Consider the following 19,574-nt stretch of genomic DNA (forward strand, 5'->3'; position numbering starts at 1 on the left):
CCGCCTCCACCTCAGGTACCGAAATTTGGCACCGTTTCATTTTAAGTGAATCGGTACTCGGTAGTACCGACGTGAATCGGTACCAAGTACAAAAAGTACCGAGTTTCGGTACCCAACCCTATCCTCCAATAACCCTCAGCTCTGGTGTTTGGAGCCACTTTGGTTTTGCTGTAAATTATGAGGGTGATGGTGAGAGAGAGCGGTGTATAAAAACACACTGAACCAAAGACAGACAGCAACCTTACAGCTACAGACTCTCCTTAGCAGCTAACCCAGTAGCACAGTAACATACACTACCCCCAAGCCAGAGCACGAGCTGCTGCACAGAGACAGACTTTTTTGGCAGCACACACAGTCACAGCACACAAATAATCCTCCGAACCAGAGAACGAGAGCTGCTGTGTGGTAACAGCAACTCGTAACAGCAGCTAACGCTATCACAAAGTACACATCCATGGCAGTGAGCAGTAACTGCTCGCTGGTAGCCGATTCAGCCAGATAGACTAAAAGGTTCATTAGTGCCTGCTGTTTAGCTTGTGTTAATATGACTATGAAATTGAACAGAGATGTTTATTCATGTATTTATAAGACTGAAAGAGCTCAGAGAGCTCATGGGACACAGCAAACTGACAAATAGTGCGCAAAGAAACAACACTGATGCTATGTGCTCTCATGAGGTGCTGCCAGGGACATTATTCAGAATTACCTCTTACACACACACACACACACACACACACACACACGTGAAATGCTCTTACATACACTACTGAAATGCTCTCACACAAACAACTGAAAAAATGTTTGTTCACATACACTAATGAAATGCTCTCACACATACTAGTGAAATGCTTTTACATACATGACTGAAATGCTGTCTCACACACACACACACAACTGAAACCCTCTCACACAAACAACTGAAACGCTGTCACACACACTACTGAAACGCTCTTACATACACTACTGAAACACTCACACACACACACACACTACTGAAACGCTCTTACATACACTACTGAAATGCTCTCACACACACTACTGAAATGCTGTCACACATCATACTGAAATGCTCTCACTCATAGTGAAATGTCTATGTCTATGCTCTGATGTCAGTAGTAACCAGGTTTTCTAAAGTGGCACACAGAGATGGTGATAAACTGTTTAACTCCATGGTATAGTACTACACAGTTCCCAGTCTTTTGACATGTTTTCAACAAGCATTTTTTAACTTGTATAATGTGTTCAGAAAGAAAATACAGATTTTGCTTTACCCAGACTTTAATGAGCCCATTTCAACCAGACTGTAATTCCTGTCTTGTACAAAAAACACAAAAGCCCAAATTATGTTAATTTTCATACATTTAAAACTTTAAAAATCAAGGAAATTTCTCTGGCATTTCTGGCAGCATTTCTGTGACACCACTGTATTGTATTAAACTAAACTGTGAATTCTGTGACACTGGTCATGACCTAGTCATTATTAGGAGAACACAGTAGCCCCTTTTACACTGCCAGATTTTCCGCAAATGTTGGGCCGTTTTGCCGGCAAGCTGCAAGCGTTTAGACTCACAGAGCCGGATTGGCGAGTTGATCCGAGATGCCCAATTTTCCGCCTCGTAGGGTAGTCATATTGGCGGAACTCTTTTAGTTTAAACAGACCAAGGCGGCCTTCTGCAACGGCAGGGGCTGTTGAAGACTTGTGGGAGGAGCTGTTGATGACGCCGCACGTGCGAGCCACTGGCGGTGGCAGGAATTAGTGAGCAGCTACTAGCAAGAGGGAAACACAAACCTGACAGATACTGTAAAGATGAGCAACTGGGGAGACAAGGAATTGCGTGCCTTCCTTGTCCTCGCAAACGAAGAGGCCATTAAGTCAGATGACAGGAACGGTGAACTACAAGAGAATCGCCGAAGGCCTGACTAGCCGCAGCTTCCCTCCCACATCACTGGTTACGTCACACGCTGAGCTACACGTTTTGTTACTTGCTCACGCTCCCCATTGCACCAAAAAAGGCACATTCTGTATAAACAAAAGCAGATAGGCGGCATTTTGCCGTACTCCCCGATTTCATTTTTATACTGCCAATGCTGAAAAAAGACTGATTGGGCTTTCCTGCAAATTTGCACAATTCCTATCTAAAAAGGGCTAATGACTGAAAATGTCACAAAAGAGGTCATTACTTTAAAGCACTCCATGCTCTGGCTCCAGCATACATTAGAGCCCGTATGTGCACTCATTATCACATCTTGCAACAAAACTCTGCTAGCCGTCCCTCAATCTACAGTAGGCTTCAAACTTAAAAGGAGATTGTGCATTTGCCATCAGGGCCCCAAAGCAGTCTTCCTGTTGACATTTAACTTGCTACCTCAGTGACAATGACATTACCTCTTGTGAATTCAAGGCATAAACACACTTCCTGCCGTCGTCATAAACCTTGAGGCCGGCGTGTTGGTTTATCTCCTCAGGAGGGACTGTTGCAGTTGAATGAACTGTGCTCTTTCCAGTCAGATGGTTTTTAGTCACATTGATCTCCATGGCAAACAGAGCTGAAACACAGAAGACAAACAAAGTCTATGTTATTATCTGTTAATGTTGGCCTAATCTCACATCTGTATATATGACGTCATCGCTTCAGGTTGCTTCCATGATAAGCAGTGACCACTGCAGCTTCAGCAGCTGCTCCCTTGTAAACGTACTTTTTTTTTTTTTTAGCATATAACAACCCCAAACCCCAAAAGTCCTCAAAGTTCACTCCTCAGTGAGATTAGAAATCATTTGGTTCTCAAGCAGGTATAACCAGCACTGCGTGTTCAGCTTGCTGATCCTATCTCCATCATCACCTGATAATAAGCGTTTACATGTGCACTACATTTCCTGGTTAGGTCCACATGTTTGGAGTATCCTGGTTTTGTGTTTGCACATGTAAACACTATTCCACTTTGAGAAATCCCTAATCCTGGTTTTGTGAAAGTCAAGTATGTAAACTGCAGCACTCAATGGAAACCAGGATATTGTGGCAAGTAAACACCTTATTCAAGGTTCTGATTAGTGTCTGCCATGTTCACAGATCCACCTGCAACTGGTAGTTAGTGAGTAAAACTAAAATTAGAGGCTGGCTGGGGCCATTCAACCTTTCTTTAGAACTTACAACTTCAAACATTTTGTTGGGGGTCCTGGATGAAACTATCCCCAGATAATAAATGCAATAATGTTATTCTGTTGGGTAAAATACTTATATTTAAAGCTCAATCAAGAACACATTTGAATTGAGGTTTCCTGAAAAATACAGTTCAAAGTCAATTCTTATGGAAAAAAATACTACTACAAATCATTGTAAATTAGCACAACATAACATGCAATGGAAGAAAATTTGCTCTAGTGAAGACTGAAACTATATAGAATTATAATTATGCTCTACCTGTCATATAAATGTAAGGGTTTTTGTACTAGTACCATCAACTTATTTATCAAAATTATTGATGTGATCCTGTGAAGTTTCATATGTCCTTTCTTTTATTGCCTTTATTCTCTATAAGTCAACTTTTTTGTTTGTTTTTTTCTTTGTTTGTGAGACTATATTGTTATGGCATGTTGTCATATATGCTATGCATATTATTATTTACCTGTAATTCATTTAGAAAGAAAAAATAAAAACAGAGTGATCAGATGGAAAAACTGAACTTCTGTGGAGGTAACAGGGTACAAAAACAACAATGTGGCAAGATGCAAAGATAAATGGATACTGTTGGAATCATGTACAGGGTATACAAGGTACCATGTACAGAACTGGTATTCAAGCCTGGTTATGCTCAAACCAGGGCTATCTGGAAAACTACTAGCTGAGCTATGGAGTCATTCAATAAAGCCAGGAAAAATGGGCACATCAAAGCACACACACATGTGAGAGTTTAACTAAAAATAATGCAGAGGCAGATCAGTTCCTCAAATGTTGACACCTGCCTGGTCCCTCTTGAAGGGGATTTATGGTTGTGAGTAGACCCTACGCACGTTGCCTATGCCGTTGTGAGCATTTTTACTTCTGCGGTGGTGTGTCTGTGTCACTCTGCAGTTACACCTCCAAAACAAACAAAAGGACGCGAAGGACGCGATAGACGTGAACTTCGCGGCCGCAAATTGTTTTTTGCTAGTCACAAGTTATTAGCTTTAGCATGTTTACATTGTATAAATTAGCCTAGTCACTAGCAGATTTTTTTTCCCTCTACTCATACCTTAACAAATTTACATGTAACGTTATTGTTTTTCTTTCTCACTGTTGGTTTAAGTCTCTGCATCACCTGACAGAACAGCTCGTTTGAATTTCAGCCTGCATGCACATTTTTTCAGCTGAACGTTGTTGAAACAGAGCAGCCGATGTAGCTGCAAGAAGTAAATGGAGTGAGATGGCAGGCAGGTAACGTTACATTGTGTTTTATCTTGCAACAGCATCATTACAGCATGTGCTTTGTCTGTTAACCTATATTTTCTCTGAAATCCAAAATATTTCCACACTGCTGATTTAATTCCTGATTAAATAACTAGTAATATTATTAATAATAATGACGATAATAATACTAATACTAATACTAATACTAGAAATAATAACAAGTTAGTAAATTATGCTCATCATCTTTCACTTGGCTGCTTGCTGACTGCTGAACTGCAAAATTCAATGTGCTTTGACTGACATTACAGGACTGTGTAAAATGATCTCACTTTTTCTCTGTGTGCTTGGTTCAGAGTGTTTGTTGGCTGTTGGAGAGAGGAATTCTGGGACATGACGGGTCACTGTGGTGACCTGTAATGGCTCTGTGGGGCAGAAAACAGAACTGTTACCACAGATTCAACTTTGAAGTTAGTTAAAACATGGAAATGATGTCATGACTTACCAGGAACAAAGCTGTCCTGAGCCTCCTGGAGGACAAACGCAAATCAGTAAATGCAACGTAGTGGAGGCACTAAAATAAAGCTCTGTGTGTGTGTGTGTGTGTGTGCGTGCGTGCGTGCGCGCGCGCACACACCTTGATAATGTCCCCTGGACTTTTCTCCACAGCCTTCAGTCTGTTGAGGATGAAACTCTCATTGGTAGAAATCATAGACTCCTCTCTCTCCAGACACTCCACCTCCTTCTCTATCCTGATGTTTCAGAGGAGACAATGCAACAACAGCTCATATTGATATGCAGTGGTGGAAAGTAACTAAGTACATTTACTTAAGGACTGTACTTACGTAAAGTTTTGATGTTGTACTTGACTTTAGTATGTCCATTTTATGCTACTTGATACTTCTGCTCCTTTACATTTTGGGGGGAAATACTGTACTTTTTACTCCGCTACATTTATATGACAGCTTTAGTTACTAGTTGCTTTGCAAAGTTATATTGTTAATACAAAATATTATTCAACTAATAAATTATGATATATTATAATAGGTTAAGGTACCCAGAAGTGGGTAAACTAATTAAACTCCACCAACATTACCAACATTAAAGTAATGAACACATTAATGCATCAATAATTATAATCCAGTAATATAATACATATGAAAGTGAAATATGCATTTCTACATTGAGAGCACATCAGTTTTGGCACTTTGAACTGCTAATACTTTTCTACATTTACTGAAGTTAGGTTTTGAATACAGGAATTTTAAAACAGAGTATTTCTACACAGTGGTATTGCTATGTTTACTTAAGTAAAAGGTGTGGGTACTTCTTCCACCTCTGTTGGTACATGGGTGTCTATAATGTGTGTTTGTGTTTAGTACCTGTGGATGTTGAGCTGCAGTGCTCGGGTGTGCTGCAGGTCAGACAAAAGGCTCTGCTGCTGTGGGGAGTCTGTTGCATTGTGGGAAGCAGAGTCTTGTAGGAGCCACTGCTCTCTCAGTGCTTTTTTCTGATTATTTTAAAGGACACAACACAGGGGTCTATCATGTGGATTAAGATCTCTTTAAATGGAGTTCAGGTTTACACCAACAGCTGTCATTTCCTCAGATCATATTCTGATTTCACTGAATGAGTGCATATGACAGCAGCTGGTCAGTGTAATCAAACAGTAAATGATAACCACAGTGCCTGTCATGTCACAGGAAGAAGAATTATGCACATTTGTGGAAAAACAGATGGACAGAGTGATTATTCATGCTAATACGAGATAATACCCATCTATGAAAACGATTTAGCACACACCTCATCTGGTGTTAGTGCTGACCCTTTATAGAATTGAAACAATGTTTGAGCGTAGATGAGTGAAGTGAACCTTTAGGTGCTTAAGTGTCAGTTTTTCTCGGTCCAGTTCCAGTTTCTTCTGTCTAATGTCTTCCTGAATGTGATGCTTCTCCTGGTACATTAAAGACAAAAATGTGAGTGAATTTACAGAGCAGTGACAAAACATTCCAACAAATGAAAGGTTACAGATAAAGCCATCAGAGAGATGCAGATAGGCATAACATAAGTTGTATTTTTAAAGGGATAGTTCAGAAATTTGAAAGTGGGGTTGTATAGGGTACTCATGGACAGTGTATTACATACATAGTCAGCATGCCCCCATATGGAGAAGCAGGCTGGAGTCTGACACAGTAGCCAAACAATCTATTGCTGTGGAAAGGGTCAACAACAAAATGCATTTTAGCCACCTAAAAAAAGTCCCGCCTAAAAAAGTTAATATTGATTTAAGTGTATGCTATATTGAGATTATTTTCACTGCTTTAGCTTAATGCTGGACAGTGATTTCCAAGGGAAAATTAAGCCGTTATATCAAAGCCAGACTCAACTGAATAAAACAATGATTTCACATCGCTGAACACAAGAGCTGCTAGTCTACCGCTGCTAGTCTACCGTTGCCTCAGTTGCATCAATCATTTTCTTTGTGTTATTGTGTGACTTTGATCTTTAAAAGGGTTCATTCAGATTCACCAAAGGCACACAATAACACAAACAAACTAACCCACCAAAGTAACGGTAGACCAGCAACTCCTGCATTCAGCAAGCTAAAACTATTGTTTTTCTCAATGGAGTTTGGTAGCTTTGATGAGAGCACAGATGGAGAACTCAAGCCATTAATAGCTTCCCCATTGGAACAGGCTGTTGGACGGAAAGGTAAAGCAGAGAAAATACTCTCAATATAATGTACACTTAAACTGATATTGATCTTTTTTATGCCAGACTTTTTTAGGGGGCTAAAATAAATTTGTTGCTGACCCCCATCCACAGCAGTACTTTGCTTAGCTTCTGTGTCAGACTCCAGTCTGCTTCTCCAAACTAGGGGCGTGACAACTGATATCTAAGAAAAGCTCTAGCGATAGTTCAGTCAGGAAGACAATACTTTTCCTGCTCAGGCAGTAGATTTTGTTCCTCACCCTGCCATTCACTCCTTGCACATATACTCACTCACTATCTCTAACTGTCATTGTTCAGGGCTGTCAATTGAGTCATCAGCTGTTGTACAGCTGATTCACAATCAATGAATATCACAGCGACACACCCTTCCTGTCAGTCTATCATCTTACTAACCTGGAAATCCAGATGCCCTGCCCCTAGCAAATTCTAATTTGCACTGCACGGGAATCTGGCTCCGACGAGCAGAGCCCGCTGAATCGCCAATCGGACCAATCCGATCAGTCTATCTGACAGAGGCGCACTCTGGGCGGGTGTAACGTGATGAGGACAGCGCTGCGCCTTAGGAGTCGAAAAGTAAACAGCCAAGATAGCAGCTGCCGAAGGATCGCGCCCATTCAATTTGGCTTTGGAAGAAACGCTAAGCCAACTACACTTATCTTTTTCCTTGAGAGAGGAACAGAAGACTGCCCTAGAAGGCTTCGCTTCCAGGAAGGACGTTTTTGCTGTTTTGCCGACGGGATACGGCAAAAGCATAATATATCAGTTAGCCCCACTCTTCGGCAAACAAATGGGGTTTAGTGCAATGAATACGGCACCTTGTTTTTTGCTCTGATTGGCCATCGTGCTGTCCAATTGCGTGCGGCGGCATTTGAAATGCCTCAGTTAGTGCCGCCCCTTGGGTAGAAAGCGTGTATCGGTGAGGGCCAGACTCATAATCTTTCTAGATTTGAGTCTGGATTTCCAGGCTATCATCTCACTGCTTCTCATTTTAAATACGGTTCTTTCTCTGCCATAGTTCTGTCTTGCTGTAGTCGTGTGCACCCTCCATCTCCCATTACCACATGGTCTTCACAGATTCATCATCCTCATCCTTCTCATCTCCCATTGGCCTCAGAGTCATCAGCCACCACCACCAGTGTCTGGACTCCATGGGGGAAATCATCTGTTACTCTGTATATTCATATTCCGTATTAAATATTATTACCTTAATTATTACCTCCTGATTGAACTGTAGGTAACACATTGACTATGGATAAGTACCCCATACAACTCCACTTTAATACATAGCTTTTTTTAACTGTAGCAGATATTAGAGTTATGGCTACAACACTCCAACATCACTGTTTCACTCGAGCAGATATTGAGCAGAGTAGAGTAAAGCATTACGGTGATGGCCTGTAGCCTTTCCTTCATCAGGTCAGACTCCTCCATACTGCTGCAGGAGAGAGAAAATCGGAGCAAAGACAGAATGGACAAGAAAAAGAGGGAAATTTGTTAAACACCTTTTTCTACAGTTACACATCACAATAAAAGCATACTGCAATAAACCACAATATAAATCAATCAAAGCTCAGCCAGACTGCCATGACAATAATGACAATTATGACAACTTTTACAGCACAAAGCAGTGCAGATGGATTTGAGTCTTACTGTACTATACTGTATCTCACTGTTTTATTCTGAATTAAATTTACTGTTATTCATTATTATTGAGTAAAACAAACATTGTAAGAACAACAACAAAAGAATGTTTCTCAGGATTTCACTATTATTTACCCACGACAAGAAAATAGCTAAAAGGAGCTGCATATAGTTACACAATAGACAATATTCTGTATACTTGAATTTGCATAATGATGGACCTAAAACTTACATCCATCTAACATCATCCATCTTATTGTCAACCATCTAAGATAAAAATTTGAATGAAGCAATGAGGATTCCAGCATCCCCTGCTGGTCTAAATGCTGCTTCACACCTTTTTCCACCCTGACAAGATTATCATTTTAAGAAAATTGATTTGTCACCATAAAACTGCTATGTTTTAAAACTCTGCACACTTCTGCTCACTAGATTGGCACTTTAGTATACTAGTATTCAAAATGAACACTTCTTCAGCTTTTGGCGCGTCTGCTGGCCCTGCTTCTAACAGCTCCGTCAACATTTAGATCATTGTTCTTCTTCTTTTTACTGCTGACTGTTGCTAACTCAGCCTTAGTTGTGTGTCCTTACTCTTGCAATGTAACTATAAATCATGGAATCGCTGTCTTTCTGTCTTTATGTAGGTATAGTGGCATGCAAAAGTTTGGGCGCCCCTGGTCAAAATTTTGTTTACTGTGAGTAGTTAGGTAAGCAGAAGATGAACTGATTTGAAGTGAAAGATGATATATTTCTTCAATATCTTAAGTAAGATTACTTTTTAATTTTACATTTTCAAAATAATAAAAAAGGAAAGGGGCCTGATGCAAAAGTTTGGGCACCCTGCATGGTCAGTGCTTAGTAACGCCCCTCTTGGCAAGTATAACAGCCTCTAAACACTTTTTGTAACCAGCTTAGAGTCTTTCAGTTCTAGTTCGGGGGGATTTTTTTACCCATTCTTCCTGCAAAAGGCTTATAGTTCTGTGACATTCTTGGGCTGTCTTGCATGCACTGCTCTTTTGAGGTCCATCCACAGATTTTTAATGATGTTAAGGTCGGGGGACTGTGAGGGCCATGGCAAAACTTTCAGCTTCAGCCCCTTGAGGTAGTTCACTGTGACTTTCAAGGTGTGTTTAGGATCATTGTGTAGAAGTCATCCTCTCTTCATCTTCAGTTGTTTTACAGATGGTGTGATGTTTGCTTCCAGAATTAGCTGGAATTTAACTGAATCCATTCTTCCTTCTACCTGTGAAATGTTCACTGTGCCACTGGCTGCAACACAAGCCCAAAGCATGACTGATCCACCCCCGTGTTTAACAGTTGGACAGGTGTTGTTGTTTTTTTCATGAAATTCTGTATCCTTTTATTCTCCAAACATACCTTTGCTCATTGCATCCAAAAAGCATTAGGCTTGTTTAGATGTTCCTTTGCAAACTCCTGACGCTGAATTTTGTGGTGAGGACGCAGAAAAGGTTTTCTTCTGATGACTCTTCCATGAATTTCACATTTACAGTATACAGGTGTCACTGCACAGTAGAGCAGTGCACCACCACTCCAGGTCTGCTAAATTTTCCTGCAGGTCTTTTGCAGTCAAACAGGGGTTTAGATTTGCCTTTCTAACAATCCTACAAGCAGCTCTCTCTGAAAGTTTTCTTGGTCTTCCAGACCTCAACCTGACCTCCACAGCTCTTGTTAACTGCCATTTCTTAATTACATTACGAACGGAGGAAAGAGCTACCTGAAAACACTTTGCTATCGTCTTATGGCCTTTTCCTGCTTTGTGAGCATCAGTTATTTTAGTTTTCAGAGTGTGAGGCAGCCGGTTTGAGGAGCCCATGGCTGCTGATGGGACAAGGTTTCAAAGCTTTAAAATTTGCATCATGTGGCCTTTCTTAATGATGACTGTGAACAAGCCAGAGTCCAGAGTCCTAACAAGTTAATTATGGTCTGAGGCCCTGGTAAAAGTTGTCTGAGAGCTCAAATGTCTTGGGGTGCTCAAACTTTTGCAGGGTGCTTGTTTCCTTTTTTTCCACTCTAAAATTGTACAAAACAGAAATGATACACTAATCTTGCTTAAAATGTTGAAAAGCATATTCCATCTTTAACTTCATGTCTTTTGGATATAACTTCATCTTCTACTCAATTAACTATTCACAGTAAACAAAATTTTGACCAAAGGTGCCCAAACTTTTGCATGCCATTGCATGTGTGTCCTTTGCAAATCTTAGGAACTGTTCATCCAATCTTTGTCACACTTGGTAGGTGTAATACTGGGGATCCAAGGACATGTAGTGTTGAACTTGGTACAGTGTTGGACAAATGACATGTTCAAATCACCAAACTTTGAATAAACAAGCCAAAAGTGCTTTGGGGCTCTGTGCAGCAGCAGGGGCGAGGCTTCAGGGCTCTGCAGGGTCCATCATGTTGTCAGCAGCGAGCTGGCCACTGCTCTTTCAGTACTTTTACATGACATTAGAGAAAATTGATTTATTATGTTAGTCTGACTAAAACTGGACTTTTAAAATACATCTAAACATGTTTATCCGACTGAAATTGTACTAAATTAAGATAATGCGATTGGGAATTGAATTACTCCTGTATGTATACAGTAGGGCTGTCAACGAATATTCTAAATTCGAATTTAAATTCGAATTTGAAAAAAAAATGGACCTTTGAATGTGAAAATTGATATTCGATTGTGGAGAAAAAAAAAACACCACCGCAGCTGTCCTCTTTGCGAGTGGGAGGTGGGATCGGTTAACATGGGCGCCGAAAGGAAACTGGCTTCGCTTCTCGGCGCTTCGAGGCTATTCGCAGCGCTTCCGCGGGCGGTCTGGCCTGACGGGTCAGAGAGGGGGGGCGAGCGAGAGGCCCGCGGTCGTTTACAATGTAATGTTATAGATAATTGTTTTATGTGTTTTGATGTGTAGGTATGTAAATGTTTTCAAAGACGTTTATGTTGAAATAAAAATACCTACAAGTAGTTATGTTTCCTTGTATTGATACATGTACAAGTATGTTTCCTTGTATTAGTTTGCCCTCTTGTGGACATAATGCAAAGAAAAAATTTTTTTTGAATGGTTCGAGTTATTTTTAGAAGGAATATTCAAACATCATTTTTGAGCAATTTTGACAGCCCTAGTATACAGTCAATCAGTACATTAACATGCACAGTTAAGTGGAGTTACAGCCTCCACTGGGCCGTTTAATTGGAGTACTGTCCTTGTCCCAGTATAGAAGCACGGGAGAGGAATCTATTTTTTGACTGAAGTATGTCTGATTCCACTATGATAGGTGGTGATATGCCCCCTTTTTGTTTGTTAGTATTGGACCTTTTTCCTGTTGACATATTACTCACAGATCAAACTACTGACAAACAAGTTAGCTATGGTTAGCTAGCGGCAAACTAGTGCCATGTTGGAAAACTTTACAGCTCTGTACACTTCTTCAATGCTGCATGCTTTACTTTTTCTTTTTCTTCTCTTCCTCTGCTCACATTTAATGCTATTCGACTTCCGGGTCAAATCCTAGGTTGGAAACTGTGGAGCATGAACAGAGCGCCGAGGCCAGTTTGGGTCCAATTGACTATATACATGCAGGAGTAATTCAACTCCCAATCACACTACCTGGGGAGTGTCTGACTTTGAGAAATTCGACTTAGTACGATTTCAGTCATACGAACATGTTTACTTTAAAAGTCCGGTTTTAGACGGACTAACACAATAAATGCATTTTCTGTAATGTCATTTAAACGTACTGAGTTGGTCCCAAACTGGCCTTGGCGCTGTGTGCATGCTCCACAATTTCCACTTGACTTGGAAGTCAAATAGCATTAAATGTGTAACAGAAGAAGATGCCTGTCAACATGGTGAAATCTACATCCAGAGCTGTGCATTTTTGTATGGACAAAATGTACAGAGCTGTAAAGTTGTCCATCATGGTACCAGTTTGCCACTAGCTAACCGTAGCTAACCCATTTGTCGATTGTTTGGCATGTCATGTAATAGGTCAACCAGAAAAAGGTCCAATTCTAACAGCAAAAACAGGACATATCACCACCTATCATGGTGGAACTGGACATACTTGGGTCAATAAATTGATTCCCCTCCATTGCTTGTATTCTAGGACGAGGACAGTAGTCCAATTAAATGGCCTAGTCAAGCTATAACTGCAGCTCCAATTAACTGTGCCTGTAATCCTACTGACTGACTGCAGTTCATACTAGTTCAATGGTGTTCATAATGTCTTCAGTTTATGATAATCACTTTAGCTGTTCTTTTATCTCATACATGTATTAAGGTGTTACCCACATTTTTAGGCTTCTTGACATGTTTCGTCCTCAGAAGTGTCACTTGGTGGTGGTTGTGATGCGCCTTTATCAGCTGACACTTCTGAGGAAGGCGGAAGTTTCCGTCGCTACATGCCAAGAAGCCTAAAAAGGTATGTAACACCTTAATACATGTCTGAGTAAAAGAACAACTGCAGTTCATACTGGATATACTAATGTTACAACTGAACTCTTATTCACATCCCTGGAGTCAACAAGCATGAGCAGATTAACCTACAGAACAGCACCTCTCTACAGTTAGAACTAAGTTTGCCATACTAACTTATAACACCAACAAAATGCCACCACTAAATAAATCCATGCTCTACTTTATAACTATGGCGGTTGGTTAAAGCAAGCAACTAACATGCCTGTTTGGAAATTAATACATCCACTTAGTGTATTTCACCAGTGTCTCTGACCCCAAGTAGCCATGACTTGAATGTGTTTTTCAGGGGCAATTTAGCGATTTGGGGGCCCCCCAGCAAAAGCCATCTTGCTTTACCTTTCAGGCATTCTCTAACTGGAAATATTGGTTTTAACAGTGGTAGAAGAAGTATTTTTTCTGAATTAAAACTATCATTTATTAATAGTAAAATTATTAATACTGCATGGTAACACTGCATTCAAAGTTTGACTTAAAGAGTGAAAGAGAGGAATTATCAGTACAATCTGCCTAAATTTATATAACGTCTAAATAAGGTTGCACTTTCAATTCAAATATAACGCTGAATAGTTTAATGAATAACAATGTATCATATTTCAACTGTTATATTTTGTGACTAAAATCTGAATCTGGAATGTAACTAAAATGTCAGGTAAATGCGGCAGTACAATGCTTTACTCTGAGGTTGAAGTAAAAGTACATAGGAGGTTAGCAATATACTGTTGAGTTGTATATTTTCTAAGTGCTCTGGGGGCCTTTTATGAGTTATTTCAGGGTACAATGAAGTGGAAAGCAGTGAGCAGCTGTACAGTGAATCACTGTGACATTGTGCTAACAACACTCACTTTCAGGGAGACAATTGGCAACAGATTTCATTTGTGGAGATATGTAAAATCGGCAGGCTTGTTGATTTCTGTTGTCATGTTCAGTTAAACACGGTATCCAAAATTTCTGTAATTTCCACTGTGCTTATTTTATGTATCATTTTTTTTCCCCTGTTAAAGGTTTTTTTGGGGGGAGTTTTTCCTTATCTGCTGTGAGGGTCCAAAGGACAGAGGGATGTCGTATGCTGTAAAGCCCTCTGAGGCAAATTGTTATTTGTGATATTGGGCTTTATAAATAAAACTGATTGACTGACTGATTGATTGATTGATACTGTGTTGGTTTGCTATCATCTTTGGTAAACCAAATCAATTAGCTCGCAAGCTAAGCAATGTACAGCTGTGGGCCACAGCAAAAACACATTTTAGCCACCTGAAAAAAATTAATATCAGTGTTAAGTGTACACTATATTTAAATATTTGCTCCACTTTACCTTACTCACTAACCAGTCGAAGCCTCGGTGATCTGCAACTCAGTGTTCTGATAAGTGAAATTACTCTTTTGTCATTGCAGTCTAGTGGCTTTGATATAACAGCTTTAATTTCCTGTCGGAGAAGGCTGTCTGACAGTAAGATAAAGTGAAAATATTCTAAATATAGCGTACATTTAAACTGATTTCTTCTGATGGGCCTTTTTTTCAGTGGCTAAAAACATATCAATTGAGGCAGCATTTGAAATGATCACATTTGTAGTTGGATTAGGTATACAGTATGTATTACACATACTGTCAATCAGTGTGATCACATGATGTTTTTTACGTCTTTACTTGTAACTACATGTGTAAAAGTGTGCCAGCTGCTGTACTAGGAGTAGATCTGTGACTTCCTATTGAGAAATGAGGCAATCTGGCTTTTTATATACTGCTAGGTCAACTCTTTTATTTCTATCCAGTGGGTCAGTGGGCTGTCTCCTGGGAGAGTGCTGATGTCCTGCTGGTGCAGCTGTCCACAGCGTGTCACATGTCATTGCCTTGTGTTTTTAAATGTACTTTTTTTAAGCAGTCTATGGTTTAGAGTTGGGTTGATTTCTGGTTTTGCTGGTCCGGTGTACGAGCTGAAGCTGGTTTGAGTTTAAGCAAACCGACTGAACCGTCATTTGTCATTCCAACACCTCAAAGAAATTAAAAAGTAGCCCTAAATTGGCAACCTGTGCTGATGACATCGTAGCACTAAATCCAACATCTGACTGGCTGTGAGCCGAGGCCAGCAACATGAAGGAGATCACATTTCGAGAGATGGGAGGGACAGAGCACCACAGTCTGTGTTTGTTTACAACAAAGTTCATGTGTTTTTGTGGTGACAAGAAGAGACATGGCAAGAACACTGAAACTGCACCAATATGACAACATTTCAGATTCCAAGCTGACATAAGAGGTGTCCTAAATAACCGCAAGTGACGCAGCGCTGCTGTTTTTTGTCAGACAGCCTGTTTATATTTATATCTTTCACTCACTTCAAAAGCACCACAGTTGGTGAGGAACAACTGATTCATGCCTTTAAGATGAGAAATTATCTACACGATAGCTTCTCATTTCACTACAAAAAGCTAAATAAGGCATCATCTGGCTGGAGAAAGATTGCCAGGGAGCTGAAAGTTTCTGGTGAGCTAAATAATGCTCACTAATTACAAGCTAGGCTACTTCCTAGTGGCTATATTCTCATTTCCATCAAATATCAATATAGAATGTGTGTTTTCTGTTTTAAAAAGTAATGATTCACACATAGGAAGATAGCAAGTAGGCTACTTCCTCATCTTTTAAGTGAATATGTCTCCAGTAGGGATGCACGGTAACATTGGCACGTCAGCAGTATCAGCCAATATTTGCTTTAAAATGAACTATCAGAAATGGCCAACATGTTTTTTCCTATTTTGCACAATTAATCAATATTACATACATTGAAAAGCATTCTATTTCATGTCTCCATCTGTTGGTGGGCCATCACGAATAAGAGCATGCACACATAATACGATGTTAATTCCACTACAGAGCAGACTTGATGATCGGTAAAATTAGGTGGGGAAAAACGTGGATATAACAATACTGGTATCAGTTATCAGCCAAATAAGTTGTTATATATCAGCATAATGGATATTGGCAAAAAATCCAATATTGAGCTGATATTTACTAAGTGGTTTGTTTACATGAAGTAACAGAAATGCATATTTAATTCAGTGTGCACAGACAGCTCCGATGTTTCGTGGTGTAACGTGATAGTCTAACACTCATTTGCTATTGGGACACAGTGTCATTATGTTCCACTCTCTATCTACTATAGTTAAAAAAAATAGCTTACAGTGCACATTAAAAACACATCCAAAAGAATATATTTCATGGCAGTTGTAAGGGTGCAATGTGTTTCACACATTCTAATCATTCATATTATGAATTCCCTGGTTACTACAATGTCTTTCTGTTCTGTATATCAATACTGACTTTTTTAAAAGAATACAATCGAAGACTCGTCATCTCATCCCCTTCATCCCACCAGTCAATTTTCTTTCACAAAAACACATCAGTGTTATTATCCCAGTTTATGCAGTGGATTTGTTTGGTAACAACATTCTTCAGCCTGTCAGTTGCTGAGTACACATGACAGCTGAGCAGATGTTGCCGTGCAGTCTGAATAAATTACATTATTTGTCCAACTGTTCAATACTCAACACTGTGTTTTGGGTGTACAACTTTCTACCACCTATTTGATAACCAATTGAAGGGATCCTTGTTACAAAACACCTGTGTGAATTACAGGAATTCCAGGGCTGATATTTTATTTGTTACAGTAGCCTACAAAATGAAATAAATGTTAAATACTCTTGTGGTTCATTTCCCACCCTACTGTCTGCTGTATGTGTATAGGCAAGGAGGCTGTGTGTTTAATATAGATGTGGGTCAGGAAAGTTTATAGTGGGGGTTCAAACATGTATAAGGGGGTCAGAGGGTGGAGAGTATATATAGAAAGAAATATACACATTTACTGCTTCTATTTCCAGGTCACCATTTGCCAAACTGAGTACAAACCCAGGTGGCTGCTGGAGGGCACATCTCCACTGGTATTGTACCAATACCTCCTAAACCCCTTACATGTACAGTCTGCTCCATAAAACAAGCAATATGCTTCCATGCTATTGACCCACTGCCTCAGGTCAGCCAGGAGAAAAGGGGCTCAGATTAATTTTGCTCTAAGTCACCTTAACAAGCCAGCCCATCCGCACTTCTGCCCTAACTCCCTCAGACAAGGCATCCATCCTGTCAGCCTGAGGCAGGGGCTTAGCTGACCCACCTCCAGTCACACAGACTGTCAGTCAGACAGTTCCCTATTTATCCAGTCAGCTGTCACAGCATTTCCTTAATGACAGGAAAACACATTTACCAACCAGCCTGTCAGTATTCAGTTAGAATGGCTGACTTTTCTATCACTCCTACAAAATAAAAGCAAAGTAGAATTTATATCAGCTTGTCAGTCAGTAAAGCAGTGGGCAAACTCAGCTAATCTGCTCATGAGGCTGCTAATCTGTGTAAACCATCTGCTTGCCAACCACAGTATAGACAGGACAACCATGTGGGCTGATCAGTATGACTACCATGTGCTCAGTGCCTCACCATATGAGAAAATACTCCAAACAGTTTTTTTGCTAAAGTTGTTCAAAAAGCATTTATTTTATGTCATCTGCATTATATTATCACTGTACTCTTACACTTATTTTAAATTCAATGAAATACTGTTATTTTTTTTCCTTTTATGGGATTGTTTTGAAACATTAATGCATCTCTGAAACATTCAATATAGAGTGCTCTATTCAGCCTCCTTCCACAGAATGTGCCAACTATCACCAATTACTGCAACAAAACCACCACATCAGTGGTATTCAGATAGGTCCTGTCCATGTGTTTTATATTACTGAGGATTCAACATGTAATCCTACACCCCTGTGGATAAATAGCTCACATAGTAGGGGGTGGGACCAACTGTAATGAACCAAATCAACAATGTGAATTAAAACGAAGAAAATGAGGAAAAAATAGATTAATAGTATTTTAGTTCGGTAAAACAATTTACAGAATCAGCTTTAGGCCCAGTAACAATGAATTCCTTTAACAAATGCCTTTAACTGGTCTGAAATCATCATAATCTGATGTCTTTCACTCAACAGCAATGCAGGACAATGTCATATGTGATCAAATATACGTACTGGTGTCAAGTCAAGCTAATAAAAGCTGGAAACTGTATGAGGAAAATGCATAGTTTGAATAATATATCATGAAATTTGCATGCTATGGCACAATTACACTGAACAATGCAACCGCTTAAGTGTTTGCAATATATTTATATAATACTACTGTATTACTCAAAATAAACTGAGTTTGTGTTGAGAAAATCTGCAGATGTCTCCCAAATAAGAATTTCAGAGTGTATACACATGGGGTTAAGTCAGTGCAGCCTACCATGCCTTGTTGGAGCGTGCAGTGTACACAGGCTCTTACTGGGACAACCAGCAGCAGCAGCAGTGAGGAGAAACTGAAGCTTAAACAGAATTAAGGAATTATCTCCACCTCTCTCTCTCTGTCTTCCTGTGTGGCTCTTTCTCTCTTGTAGGCCAATTCAAATGGTCAGTCAGTTTATCAGATTACAACATTTTTCCTATCTAAAACTTGGTAATTCCAACATCCAGTGAGTTAACTGCTTTGCTGAGCAGTAGGCTACACTTATTGTATGTTACTCAGGCTCATCACTTTGTCAACATAAATGCTCTGAATAGGCTTTTTGAACGGTTTTTACTTAGCTACCTGACTGTATTTGAAGCTTTGAAAAAAATGCTGCTGCATGTTGGCAGACTAAAGTCCGTAATGACAAAATTAGTTTAATAGTCGGTGGTCCATGTTATTACATATCTACACAGCTAGAAAACACTTAATGCTTTACATACTTAATACTTAATACCCATTAATGCTATTAAAGATAAACCTGTAGAAAACTGTGTTCAGTTAGCTTACCTAGTAGAGGCCCTCTTCTCTCTCGTGCTGGGCGGTTGTGGCTGTCCCGCGGGGCGACCACAGGGCTTCAGGTGGATGTGGGCGGAGCTATGCGTGAGCGTGTATTGTCACATCTGATTGACAGTTGGCTGTTGAGTCAGCCAATCGCAATGAGATCACTGTCGGTACTAGAAATTCTACTTAAGTCCTCCGTCTGTTTATCTGAAGTTCTGTGTGACATCCGTAGTTAAAGAGCTCTCTGTTACCATATATTTGTTAGGGGGGGAAAAAAAATCCATTGACAAAAAGCCATTTTTTAACTCTGAACTGACTGGTCTGTAACTGCGCATGACAGGTCCACAGTTGTCTACGAAATCCTTCACTTACACGTGCAGTTACAAATATTAAATATATCAATATTATTATAATATTATTATTATCATGGGTTTCAATCTGCAGTCCCTGGCAGGTTGA

The 19,574-nt window shown here is 39.8% G+C and overlaps 1 protein-coding gene across 5 annotated transcripts in view; it reads right to left on the reverse strand.

Annotated features, from left to right (window-relative positions):
• LOC126408974 (palmdelphin-like) overlaps window positions 1–19,155 on the reverse strand; it is a 27,152-nt gene extending 7,997 nt beyond the window's left edge. For 2 of the 5 annotated variants that reach the window (XM_050074807.1, XM_050074805.1), the window contains exons 1-8: window positions 19,122–19,155; window positions 8,502–8,550; window positions 6,256–6,336; window positions 5,765–5,892; window positions 5,020–5,134; window positions 4,888–4,912; window positions 4,715–4,807; window positions 2,387–2,547 (exon numbers count right to left, since the gene is read on the reverse strand). In XM_050074807.1, the coding sequence (XP_049930764.1) occupies window positions 2,387–2,547; window positions 4,715–4,807; window positions 4,888–4,912; window positions 5,020–5,134; window positions 5,765–5,892; window positions 6,256–6,336; window positions 8,502–8,546 (648 nt within the window). In that variant the 5' untranslated portion in view covers window positions 8,547–8,550; window positions 19,122–19,155. Of the gene's footprint in view, window positions 1–2,386; window positions 2,548–4,714; window positions 4,808–4,887; window positions 4,913–5,019; window positions 5,135–5,764; window positions 5,893–6,185; window positions 6,337–8,501; window positions 8,553–19,121 lie in introns of those variants that run through there. The other 3 variants (XM_050074806.1, XM_050074809.1, XM_050074808.1) reach the window with 3 other exon arrangements.
• Window positions 19,156–19,574: the final 419 nt, after the last annotated feature.

Source organism: Epinephelus moara, chromosome 21 (genome assembly GCF_006386435.1).
Source record: "Epinephelus moara isolate mb chromosome 21, YSFRI_EMoa_1.0, whole genome shotgun sequence".
Lineage (NCBI taxonomy): Eukaryota > Metazoa > Chordata > Actinopteri > Perciformes > Serranidae > Epinephelus > Epinephelus moara.